The sequence below is a fragment of the Symphodus melops genome (genome assembly GCF_947650265.1).
Source record: "Symphodus melops genome assembly, chromosome: 10".
In the NCBI taxonomy this organism is placed as follows: Eukaryota; Metazoa; Chordata; class Actinopteri; order Labriformes; family Labridae; genus Symphodus; species Symphodus melops.
Window position 1 is genome coordinate 20371158 of NC_136700.1, and position 11836 is coordinate 20382993.

General features: G+C 42.8%; 1 protein-coding gene across 1 annotated transcript; it reads left to right on the plus strand.

Moving 5' to 3' along the window:
* The first annotated feature begins 610 nt into the window (after nt 1-610).
* dact3b (dishevelled-binding antagonist of beta-catenin 3b) lies at nt 611-11716 on the plus strand. Its single transcript, XM_079353721.1, has 4 exons — nt 611-1057; nt 6912-7044; nt 7396-7506; nt 8381-11716. Exons 1-4 carry the CDS (start codon nt 827-829, stop codon nt 9883-9885), a joined length of 1980 nt encoding a protein of 659 aa, XP_079209847.1. The 5' UTR covers nt 611-826; the 3' UTR covers nt 9886-11716.
* The last annotated feature ends 120 nt before the right edge of the window (nt 11717-11836 follow it).

The window sequence follows — 11836 nt, forward strand, 5'->3', positions numbered from 1 at the left end:
GAAATAAAAATAAAGGAGTTCCGAGAACTATGAATAATTTACCTCACATATTGAAAGCATTGTTATTTTTGGGGAGTTTGTCACAAACACCAGTTTCTTAAAAGCTTCTCTTCAGAGCAGTTGGCCAACTGGATTCTTCAGCTCCCTGTTTGACTGTAATTAGTGAACTACCCTCTAACTACCACTGCCTTTATGTGACCTCTCATAATCAATTTAAACAATTTCATTATTTCTAGTCTGTTGTTATGCACTTCACAGCCTTCCTGTTATTGTTATTGCACACTGTTTAACTGATATTCTGTTTTTTATAGTACTATTTCAATCTTGCTATAAAACAGTGGCAGTGTAATAAAATCACAGTGTTTTACTACACTGCCAGAAACAGTCGTCCCCCCTAAAGTAGCCCATTAGTCCCAGGCCATGATGGGAAAATGGGTGAGGTCGAGTCGTCACTCTAATGAATCAAGGGGGATGGGACAACGTTACGCGCAGCACCCACCGGTCTCTCATATCCAATGAAGGCTTGGATTGGATTTGCAAAGGAGGGATGATAACTCCCACTTTCTCGTCGTGGCTGGACGCAGAGGGCGGGGCTCCGCGGCTTCGTTTGACAGCTGCGAAATGGAAAATGTATAGTGTATAGAAGATCTGGGGAAGCATGCTGCTCCAAGGCAACCATACCTTCTGAAGGAATGGGATGCAGCATGGCCCTTAGAAGACTGCGACTGCCCTCGTAAATCTGGGTCAACCGGAGAACCCAAAAAGAAGAAAGCGGAATAATTACTAAAATTCTGCTTAGAAGGATCTGGGATTTCTTTTTAGGGATATGCACCGCGCGTTCTCGTTCCCGGTGACGGTGGAGCGCAGTCGGACCAAGGAGCGCCTGGAGGCGAGTCTGGCCGGACTGTGCGAGCTGGAGCTCCGCAAGCAGAGGCAGGAGTGCCTGGTGCTGGGGGCGCTGGCTCTGGGAAACCTCTTTCCCCAGGACAGCTCCAGGGGAGAGCTGGCGTGTTTCAGCAGCTGGGGGCAGGAAAACTTGACACTAAGGCGCCAGCTGGTAAGAACTTTGAGTGCCTTTTACTGCATGTTTGGATTCCAGCAGCTCTTCCATGTTGACTCACACCATACTACCACACCCTGTGTTAGAGACCCCACTTCGCCCCATATGTCACAGTCACACATAGCTTTGGATATCTCGTTGTTTTAACAGCAGACCTTCACTGTAATTCTCTTGACCACTGGGTGGACTTCTGCTTTGGGCTGCGCCTTTTGTTAGGAGGTGACCTCTATCTCTAAAAAAAAAAAAAAAAAAGTTACTAAACTTGATTAATAGTGTCTCTGTTTGAAAGGATGTAATGCGTGCTGGGCTTTGGCCTGAGATTTATGCCTTTGGGTAACGAAATCAGGGGGTGGAGCACCCGCCGTTTGTGGCACAGACCGACTACTTAATGGCCCATTGTTCCCTCATCATGGACTTTTGTAGGCTTTACCACTTAACAAGCTCTTATTTGTTTTCCTTACAAATTATGAAGCAGTGAATTATTCCACCAGCTTGTATTGCGCTTTTGCAGCTAACATGTTAATGTTATATTATCCTTAGGTGAAATTGTAGGATTGCTTCTCCTGTGTCGAGCTCCGGTGAAGTTGCCACATATGTTCCGCTGCGACACAGTGATGCCAGGATTAACACGAGACTTAAAAAAACTAGGTTAATAGAGACGAATGAAAGTTTCATTGATGGCGAGTGTTAAGCAGCATCTCCCTCAGAAAGTTTAACGCATCACTGAGCATCCCTTCTGCTGTGCGTACTCAAATCTAAATGCCAGTTATTTCCTTTGTTCTGCTGCTAAAGTTACAACTTCTATCTGTGACTTTGGCTACGGTTTCAGCGCAGCGTGCAAGCTGTCTCAGCATAGCTACTATAAACCATTATTAAAGAGGGTGAAAAATAAATTAAATCAGCCGCCTCCTCTTCACACCTCCTTTCTCCTCCCACCCTCCCTCTCCTCCGCCGGGGGCCTAACAATAGGCGCATATGGAGCAGAATACTAATGCCGACCAAGGCCCCTGTGAGGTGGCCTTGTAGACTTGCGTTAGTTTGGCTTGGTATGATTTGGGCACATTGCCTTTATTTTGCTATACGCTTACATAAACTAGTGGTAATTTACTTTATGGATGGGGGGAAAAAAGATCAAATACGCACAATAAGGAGTCCACGGGGTTAAGTGTCTCCAATATGCATGCACAGCAGTCCTGTAAATAGGTCTTCATGTCCCTTGATACTGGTGGAGCTTGTCAACGCGTGTCACTGTCTCCTCATCCACGCACTGACAGGAAACACATTCTCAAGGCCCGTGAAGGAGTGACACGCGTTTCCCCTCAGGGCTGCATATTTCTCCAGTTTTCCTTCTGTGCGCAACGCGTCTGTGGGTCGATGTTTATTAAGTGTTACGCCTATCCATGCGTGTGAGTAATTACAAGGCGAAATTCCTTGGAGATTATTTTCCGTTCAGCGTGACTCTAATTGAAGTCTCAAATTGAGTCTTCATGATATCAGGTCGCCATCTGCGTCCAAGCCAAATCCCCGACCCCGATCTCATCTCGAAAGTCTGCCAAATGTGTGGTTCACTGGTGTGACACAGAAACAACTGACCCATGGGACCGCTAGTGTGCGCGTGCGTGTGTAACTTTGTTGAAAATGAATGTGGCCCCAGACAGACTGAAATGCTTTTCCCTCTTTCCACTGTGTACGTGTGTGCTTGCTGTAGAAGGTGTTGACAGCTGCGGGACGCCAGACAGCAGCTGGGAAAGCGTGCAGCTCTGACCTCTCTCTGTGTGTGTGTTTGGATAGAGCAGAAGAGCATGTATGAATTGTGTATAAGTGTTTGACATACAGTTAAGTCGATGAGTGTTTGAATCCAGGAAAAAAAAGGGTTCTGAAGTCATAAATGATCCCTATCAAAATATGTTGATTCAATGACCAAAAATACAGCAGCAGTGTGCACGAGATACAAAAAAAAAGTTTAAACATTCTGTAAGATGTGCAAAATTAACAAACATGCTAAAAGGATGAATCCTGATAGAATTCTAAAGGAAGCAATCTTTAAGTGGATAGAAAAGCTACAATCGGCACAGTAAAGTCAGATTGTAGAGGGGACAACCATTTTGAAGAGCAGTCCTTTTTAAAGCAGGTAAAACATGATTTCATGAATGTCTAAAGAAATGGCTAAAGTGCTTAATTTCTAAAGAACATCTCGGTTGCAAAAATTAATATAGGTTCTATTTTGTATATGCATGTGTGTTTATAGGCAAAAAGGTCCGTGTATGAAATCATTTGGTGCCCTCCTCAAGCAGAATGTTGTCCATGTGTCTGCAGCATAGGTTTTGCTTTGTTGTGTGCATTTGCTGAGCTCGTGGCTTGTCATTGATTGGGTGGTGTGTGTGTCCTTGTGTTAAGACACCAGCACGTCATAGTGAGACAGTGTGAAGCAGCTAGTGTACTCAGCAGTGACCAATCACTGGAGTGGATGAGTGGAAAGTTTCCTCTGCTTTGTTCTGCCACACAAAACCAAACGTTGTAGTCTGTTTGGCTTATTTGTAGTCACACACACATCAACAGATGAAAAAGATGTTCTGATACACATCGGAAGGCATTAGGTGCACAAATGTACCTTAGGATGGACGTTGATCCTACAAGAGCCAGTCACATAAGCACAGCCTGGTGCAGCCTCTTTAGAGACTCCTTTCACTGCCAGCCCACCACGGTGCCCTGCATACAAGCCTCTGTGCACGTAGCACACAGTGCGAGCATGCTAATGACTGCTATTCATTATGCTTATGTAAACACTGTGTGCTCCTTAGCATGTGTGCACATTTGACTTCTGTCAAAATGGAATTGGCCATTAAAATTTAATTTACCCTTAAAAAGAAATCATTTAAATGTGTGTGTGTGTTTAGAGAATGGAGGGATCAGTGGTTTAGTCAAATGTGAGCGTATGTGAAGGTCTGGCCTCCCACAGCCCCCTCTCTGTGTGGAGCCAGTCACAACATTGCTTTAATTATTGAGGGTCCAGCTGTGTGGCTGCATGCTTTGTATTCCTTGTTTCATAGATTTTTGAAAAACACGTGTGTATTTAAGGTGTGTTCTACAGATCAGAATCTGATCTGAGGCAGCCAAGGTCCTCGTGAAGCACTTACATTGATGACTGCCTGTTCATAATGTCTCAAAACCTCCACTCACCCCCCCCCCCCCCCCCCCCCCCCCCAAAAAAACATTCCTATTTTTTGTTCTTTTCAGATCAATCCTCCAACACCTTCTATACAGTGACTGGGGAAGATCTTACATGAGAAGTCAGTTAGTAATCAGTCAAATGGCTGTCTTAGATTCACCAGCTGATGAGTCACTTTCATTAAAAGATCAGGTGGTCCTGGTGTGTTGTACACTCAGTGAGTATCTTAATAGCTTTGTGAGGCTGGATGTCCTTTCTGTCTCCCCCATCCCCCACCAGCTTCGGGCAGAGGATGCAGTAAAACAGTAATGATACACACAGTGTCAGGGAATCAGTGCGGGACCATAAATAATGGAGTGCAATCAAAGATCAGCCTGAGAAATGGGCCCTGCTACAGTGTGAATCTGCTCCAAAGCCCCACAGCTAAATGTTGTTTTGTGCTTGGTTTGTTTGTTGGTCTACAAAGGTTTGTTTGTTTTCTGCAACATTATACATTAATAACCAGCACTATAGATCCAGAGTCTCTTTATGAGTATGCGTGTGCATGTGTGTGCACAAAGAGGCTGAAAGCAATCAATTATGTGCATCTGTATCATTGATTAATTGATTTCCAATAGTCTCCCCTCCTCCAAGCTATTACATCACCCAACGCAATGCGCTAAAACAAAGCTCCCTTCTTTTGGTTTTCGCAACACAAAACCATATTGATGAACTGATGGTAATTCTTTGTTTATACCAAGACAATAAGTGCCCTTGTCAAGACAAAAGAAATGACAGTGTTTGGGGTGAAGAGGTTGTGTGGGAAGCCGTAGGTTAGCTTGGGTCAATTGCCTCTCAACAGCATACGCATCATGGCTGGCTTTAGTCTGCAGGACAAAGGAGCTGGACAAATCATTGGTGCACTAACTAAAAGATCAGTCTAAAGACGTAGGCCAGACTTTGTTTCCAGGATTTTTTTCTCTTGACACATTCCAGTTCGGAGAAGAAAAAGCACTCACTTTGACAAAAACCATACACAGTTCTTTCAGGTTTGAAATGCTGTGAAATGTTCCAGGGAAATGAGCTATGTGACTTTTGCAGCCATGCTAGTAGGGTTTTAATTCGGAAAGGAATTTGTGCGCTGTTTCACCTACTTACTCAATGATTGCACATGGGAAAACGTGTCTGATTGGAAGCTTTCTACAGTACGTTGATATGAGAAAGTGTTTCATTGTCAGACAAATGCACAAAGACAAGATGTTCAGGAAGGCGGTAGCAGCAGTCTGACATGTGCTCCATCATAGCACACTTGTAATAGAAAAAGTGTCACCTCGTCACAAGACTACGCTCAATCTTCTGGTCATGAAGTCTCTAAATGAGCGTTGAGTGCCAACAGCATCTCCCCCGAAATTTTTTTTAAGTGCCTCTGTATGTGCATGTTAATGTTTGTGGGAGTGTGTGTGTGTGTGCTTTCAAAATGAGGAGTGTGTGCAAGTGTCTGCAGATATTAATAGGCGTGTTAGATGATGTCAGTAAGAGACTGGCACAAATTGTTAGGCTGGCTTAACTAGCATGACCAAGTTAATGTCTTAGGCATTTGTGCGTATGTGCATGGGTGCATGCAATTTTTGATGAAAACAAATTTAGAGTTGCACATCGCCGCAATGAAAGCCTCTTTGCAAAGTCCAGCCCTTTTTGTCTCTTGGTAAGGATTCCATTTTGTAGATTTGTAAATGTAAACTATTTCATGTGCGCATGTGTATTTGTCCCACCCACGTGACCCACCAGTCCCCCTACCCTTTAGACCCTTGAATTATTCATGTTCTAACTGACAGCTTACACAAGAAGGCACAGTGACAGATATGAATGCTGTACAATGATGCATTTCAATGATGCACGACTTTGCCCTTGCATGCCTCATTTGTATTTTAGTAACTAGTGGAGGGCAATCTATTTCTGTAGTTTGACTTTATATGCTTTGACATTATGTGTTTGTAGACATTGGGGATATTTTAACCCCTTTTTAGCTGGGACAAAGGTTTGAAAACGACTATAACAAGAAAATCTTTCTTTTATTAAATAATATCAATCTCAGTCTACAGCTGCAATTTATGGGAAAGTTGATTAACACTGGGTTGTTTTGGGCCTATCTATTCACTTAAGACTAAACTAAATATACCTTTGGGAAAAGCAGGAGCAGGAGACGATGTCTGAAACTTTCATGTCTTTCTCAACCAGAGAATAATAAGAGACTGAACGACGACAGCTGTGCTCATTTACTCCAATTTAAAAAAAAAAAAAAAAAAAAAACATATCATCCATTTATCTTAACTATCAGAAACCTTAAACATAGATGCAATTTCTACTTGTAATGGTTTAAATTAGATTTACATTTGATAACAAAACAACTTATTTGGTATAAAATTTGTCTTTGGTTTGTAAAGACTTTTTTAAATACTGTAAAACAAAACAGGAGCGTACATGCAGCTGGAAAAACAAGCTGTGAAGGACTCACAGCTGTGCTCGGGTCATTAGCATTTCTGCAAACCAGTATTTTGATTTATGAAGACTCTTGAACTTCTTGCTTTGTTGTTGAAGTTGCTGATTGCTGCCTCTTACAGTACCATCTACTTAAAACCCTTTTCAACGCTAAGATTAAACACGGACAGCAAGAAAAACCATGTGTGTGTGTTTGTGTTTCAGAGTGCCCTTCAGAGTTCCCCATGGGGCCTTATGCAGGCACTTGAACAGCAGGTGGGAGAGCTGAGGATCGACACTGATGACTGCTGTTATGATGGAGCTCAAGGCGACACAAGCGACAGTCGACCCAGTTCTGGTACTCTCACAGTTTTACGCCTTTTCTTTGATCACAACTACGTATACAATCAGTTATTTCAAGTACTTTTCCCTCCAAGTGAGTGAATATTTTGCTTAAAATGTGTTCTTTAAAAAGAAACTCGTGCTTTCTATTTGAAATAATGATGTCAAAAAGTTTGTAATTTGTTTTTGATCTTATTGTTCGTTCATGCTCCAGTTGCTTGCAGATTAGTTTTGTGGCCTATTTTTGAAATGCGATGACACACTGCCTACATTAAGCAACATATTTTTAGAGAAATGGTATGATCAGTGAGCGATAAGTAAAGGTACACTCATCTCCCTCCTCTTTCTCTCTAATTGTGTTTCCTAGGTTTCTATGAATCGAGTGGGGGTCAGTCGCCAAAGGGAAGATCTTGTTCCACTGAACCCACAGAACCCATCTCCCCCTGGGCTTACCCCAATGACAGGCCAAAGTCTGTGGGTAAGAAGAAGAAAAAGTGGAACTGGATATATCCTGTAATATTTTTCCAAAAGCATTCATCGTCAAACCTAACGACACATGAAAAAAATGTTTTGGATCTATTCTCATATCATATGAGATGGTCAAAGCTGAAAATCAAGAAATGCAGTACTATGATGTTACCGATAGCCTCATAAGTAAAACCGATCCAAGCTGAAGTTTACACCACAGTTTCATGCTGATTTATGCTTCAAGGCAGGGATGTTAATTTTCTCCACAGACGCGTTTTAAGACGCTGGTTGAAATTGTCTTTAGGTCCTGACAGAAATGAATAATTCATGTGCTCTGAAAAAGGATAGAAGAAAATACGACATCTGAAGCAGTTTAAGTCTTCACTACTGCATGGTGGAGGAGAAGCTGCATGTCCCAGAACACACCTCAGGTTCTGAAGTGCAGCCTCTGTTTCACTCTGGAGCAGACAGCTTCTGCCTGGGCTTTTCACATGAGTTTCCTTATTTGAAAGAAGTCGTATATTTTTTGTTTAATTTTATGTCTGTGATGCACTAAATTTTAATTAGGAAGGACTGAAGTCTGAGTCTGGCCTTAAACTGACAACTGTACATAAACTAAATAGATTTAGATACTGTGATGATTTTTATAGATTCTCTTCTTTCCATTGGTAGGCTTGTAAATGTATTACAGAACACTTCTTGGTGAATCAATAATGAATACGACAAAGGACTTAATAGTCATGCCTCTGCTTTATCCATTGTTGACTTTTATCAGGACACTTGATCAGGAATTACTTGGTATGTCTTATATGTAGATTATTTGTTTTGTTTTTAATGCCATGACATTTTTACCTGTGACTATAACATGACTTCCTGTTTTTTAGGAGATCCCCTGATGCTCAATGTAGACGTAGATGTGCCAGTCATACGCACCACCCTACCCCGCTCTTTTTCTGCCCCTTACCCGCCTTTGGAGGGCATCACTGAGGAGAGCTCTGCAGTGGAGTCATGGCAGTGGGACCCGAGCGGAGCAAATGAAGCCTGGCATGAGCAGCAGTCTGCTGAGGATCTTGTGACAGAGCAGGACTACCAGCAGGCCTTGAGGGTAGAGGGTTATATACTAAGTCTTATCCAGCGTCACACCCTCGCACCACGGCCGTGTCAGCCTCGCACCACCCTGAGCCCCGACCCCCTATACTGCAGTGCCTCTGGACACAGCTCTCTACATAGGAGAACTCCTTCTCTGACCACAGAGCAACACCCTCCTGACCCCCACATCCAGCCCTATGGTGACCTTTCAACAAACCAGAGGAACCAGGGCTGGGGTTGTGACCTGCTAGAGGGGGAGGCCTGTGGAGGAGAGGCCCCATCTTTGGAGGAAGACTGTTATCTGGCACTGCCCTACCCCCAGCCAAGGCCACACTCCCTGGCTGAGAAGCTGCCATCACCTCTGCCCTCCCTGGAGCCCAACTGTGGTGTTGGGGTGCTTGACCTTTGCTGTGAACCCCCATCCCCCCAGCATTACCTACATCCACAGCCCCCTATTCATCACAAACACAATTTAGTTAGTGCTCAGTATATCCCTGGACACCCTTGCCATGGCCCCTTGCGCTCCCCTAGACACTACAACCCAGAGCAACCTAAGCTAAACCAAGCTATCACCTCCCCTGACCACCCCAACTCCAAGTCCAGACCCCCTAAGAAAAGCAACAATGAGAGACAAAGAACCAAGAAATCCAGCAGTAAAACCAGTCGTTCCCAGTCTGAAAACAGCATCCTAGGCCAACGAGTGCTGCCTGAGCGCAGGTACAGCACCACCGAGAGGCACCATGGAAGAGGGGATCTTGCTCAGAACCAAGGCCAAGGCCAAGTCACAGGACAGCATACAAGCAACAATGGGAGCCGACGTTGGTGCTCCAACCTGGAGCTCAGCCAGGACGAAGGGGAAACCCAGACACATAGACGGCCACCTCGAAAAACCCGCCATGGTCATTCTTGCCCCCAATCCCAACCCCAGAAGTACCATCCTCAGCAACAGCACACCCAGCGCTGGCACCCAGACTGTCAGGAAAGGGCCCCTATATGTCAGGGAGAGGAAGGCTACACAGCGGCTGCCCCTGCAGAGTCAGAGTCCAGCATGAGTGAGGTGTATTCTCCGGCCTCCAGTTCCCTCTCCAGTGACTCAGATGAGAGTGGGGGGCTGGTGTGGCCCCAGCAGCTGCCACCCCGCCTTGCCTCGACCTCATCCTCATCATCACCGTCACCACAGGCCACTGCCAATGCCCCTACTCAACCAAAAGCCTTTGTCAAGATCAAAGCCTCCCATGCTCTAAAAAAGAAGATCCTCAGATTCCGCTCAGGGTCTCTTAAAGTCATGACCACTGTGTGAAGAAATGGTTTCACCTGTTTTACACTCATGACCCTTGCTGATGTTTTTGAAAGCCATTGTCAGAGCAAAATTGTGTTCACTGCTTTTCAAGTCACCAATCATAGGCTAACTCTCCATACCCTACCTACCTCTAACACTAGGGATGTTCCTAGCAACTTATTTCCCTGAAGATTAAATGGACTGTCAGAAAACTGTCAAAATTGAGCATGATTGATGTACGTCGAGTTGAAGTTATTATGCAGTTATTGTCATGATGAGCTGTGTTACGTTTCAGCGTGCAATCACAGTGTCTGCGGTTAATCATTGTTAAGTGTAGCTAATGTTAGCAGCAGTGGTCAAAATATTGGCAACTCATGCTGCTGCTAAGACCAATAAATTCGAACAATTTCCCTTGCACATAAAGGGGGCCTTCATGACAGCTTGGATACAACTTAAATAGCATTGATGGCTGACATTAAAACATATTTATAATTTATTCAACTCACTTGTAATTCTGAGGATGAATAGAGGATGATGATGTTGAATGGGTCAGTCGTGCAAATCCTCATCAAAAACAGTATGCGAGAGACATTAACTTCAATGGGCTCAGTTGAAGATCTGCTTGGTATCATTTGTCTGAAATGTCTGGTTGAATTTATCTTGTGGCTGAGAACCACCAGACAATGGACTAATGGGGGCTTTCCTGTGCTAATTAATAATAATGGTAATTGCACATTTCCAACCACAGTGGCTGTAATTCACTACATTTGCTTCCAGCTTCTATTTAAGTCTGTTGGCATTAGAGTTAATCCTTTACAGATTCATGGGTGACTGTTTCCAGCAGTGTCAAGATGACAAAAATGAGGTTTTAAGTCTTTTAAAATGAGCAAGCTCTCGACATGAAATGAGCGTTTTTTGTTTCTGTTTTTATAAGAAATAATTCCCTCTATTTGATGTTGAACAAAATTGAAGCTATTTTTTAAGAGGGAGTTTCCTGTAGCCTATTGAGTTTCTTGTATTGTGCAATTTGATACAGATGACATGGGGGAAAAAAAGTCATTGCAGCTCCATTTAAATCAAAATACATATTCGTGGAATAGAAGCTAATTATTGTAAACAATTCTCAGAAAATGTAATTTTCTGGTTTCATTTTAGAGCCTCACAAGGTTATGCTTCCAATTTATTGAGTAAAAAGGATCCTTCTATTTGACCAGTTGCTCATTTTTTCCAGAGTTTAGTACATGAAATAGCTCATAGACAAAAAGGTCAGAGAGAAAAAGATTCCAAAAATGTTTTCGCGATAATTGAATCAGATCAGATACTTAAAGCATCAAAAAACTTACATTGTGTTGTTAAGACTTTATGTATAAGAGCAAATGTTTGTCCTTAACATAATCAGAATAAAATCGAAGAACTCTTTTTTTTTTTTCTTTTTTTTTTTTTACATTTTATCAGCAGTGAACAGCAGCACTGGTCTATTTCAGCATTTTCCACATTCTGGAAATTCCTGAAGTAACTGTGGCTCTCTGAGCGCATAACATCCTTGTATCTTTTACCCATCATTATTCACATATCTTCTTCTTTGTTGTGGGTCACTCTAAGGTAAATTGTTCTTACCTTTCTTCTGCCAGCTTCTTTCTTGACCAATGAACATAAAAAGATGTCTCTAAGTACAGTTCATAGAAAGGGGACCAGTATACTTTACACGCATGCATAGTCTAAGTGCAGAGTTAGCAGGAACACAGGGACACAGACTTTGACACTTTTGTAAATATGTACTTCTTTGTATAAACCGTCATGTGGCCTTGTTTGAATGAATGTAGTTTGTAAATAAAGGCAATTTTGCTCTTCATTCTTCTTCTATTGAATATTTTTTGTATTACTTAGTTCATCCATTAAGATAAACAATGGTAATATTTAAAAAAAAATCTAAAATAAAGACGTTTAGGTAGTAAAACTCGATTATGATAGT

What these genes read in the sequence shown, in the direction of transcription:
- dact3b (XM_079353721.1), top strand. Translation starts at nt 827, where the DNA reads ATGCACCGCGCGTTCTCGTTCCCGGTGACGGTGGAGCGCAGTCGGACC. An exon ending in CGACAGTCGACCCAGTTCTG is followed by an intron (nt 7,045 to 7,395) that starts GTACTCTCACAG and finishes TGTGTTTCCTAG; the next exon opens with GTTTCTATGAATCGAGTGGG. An exon ending in TGACAGGCCAAAGTCTGTGG is followed by an intron (nt 7,507 to 8,380) that starts GTAAGAAGAAGA and finishes CCTGTTTTTTAG; the next exon opens with GAGATCCCCTGATGCTCAAT.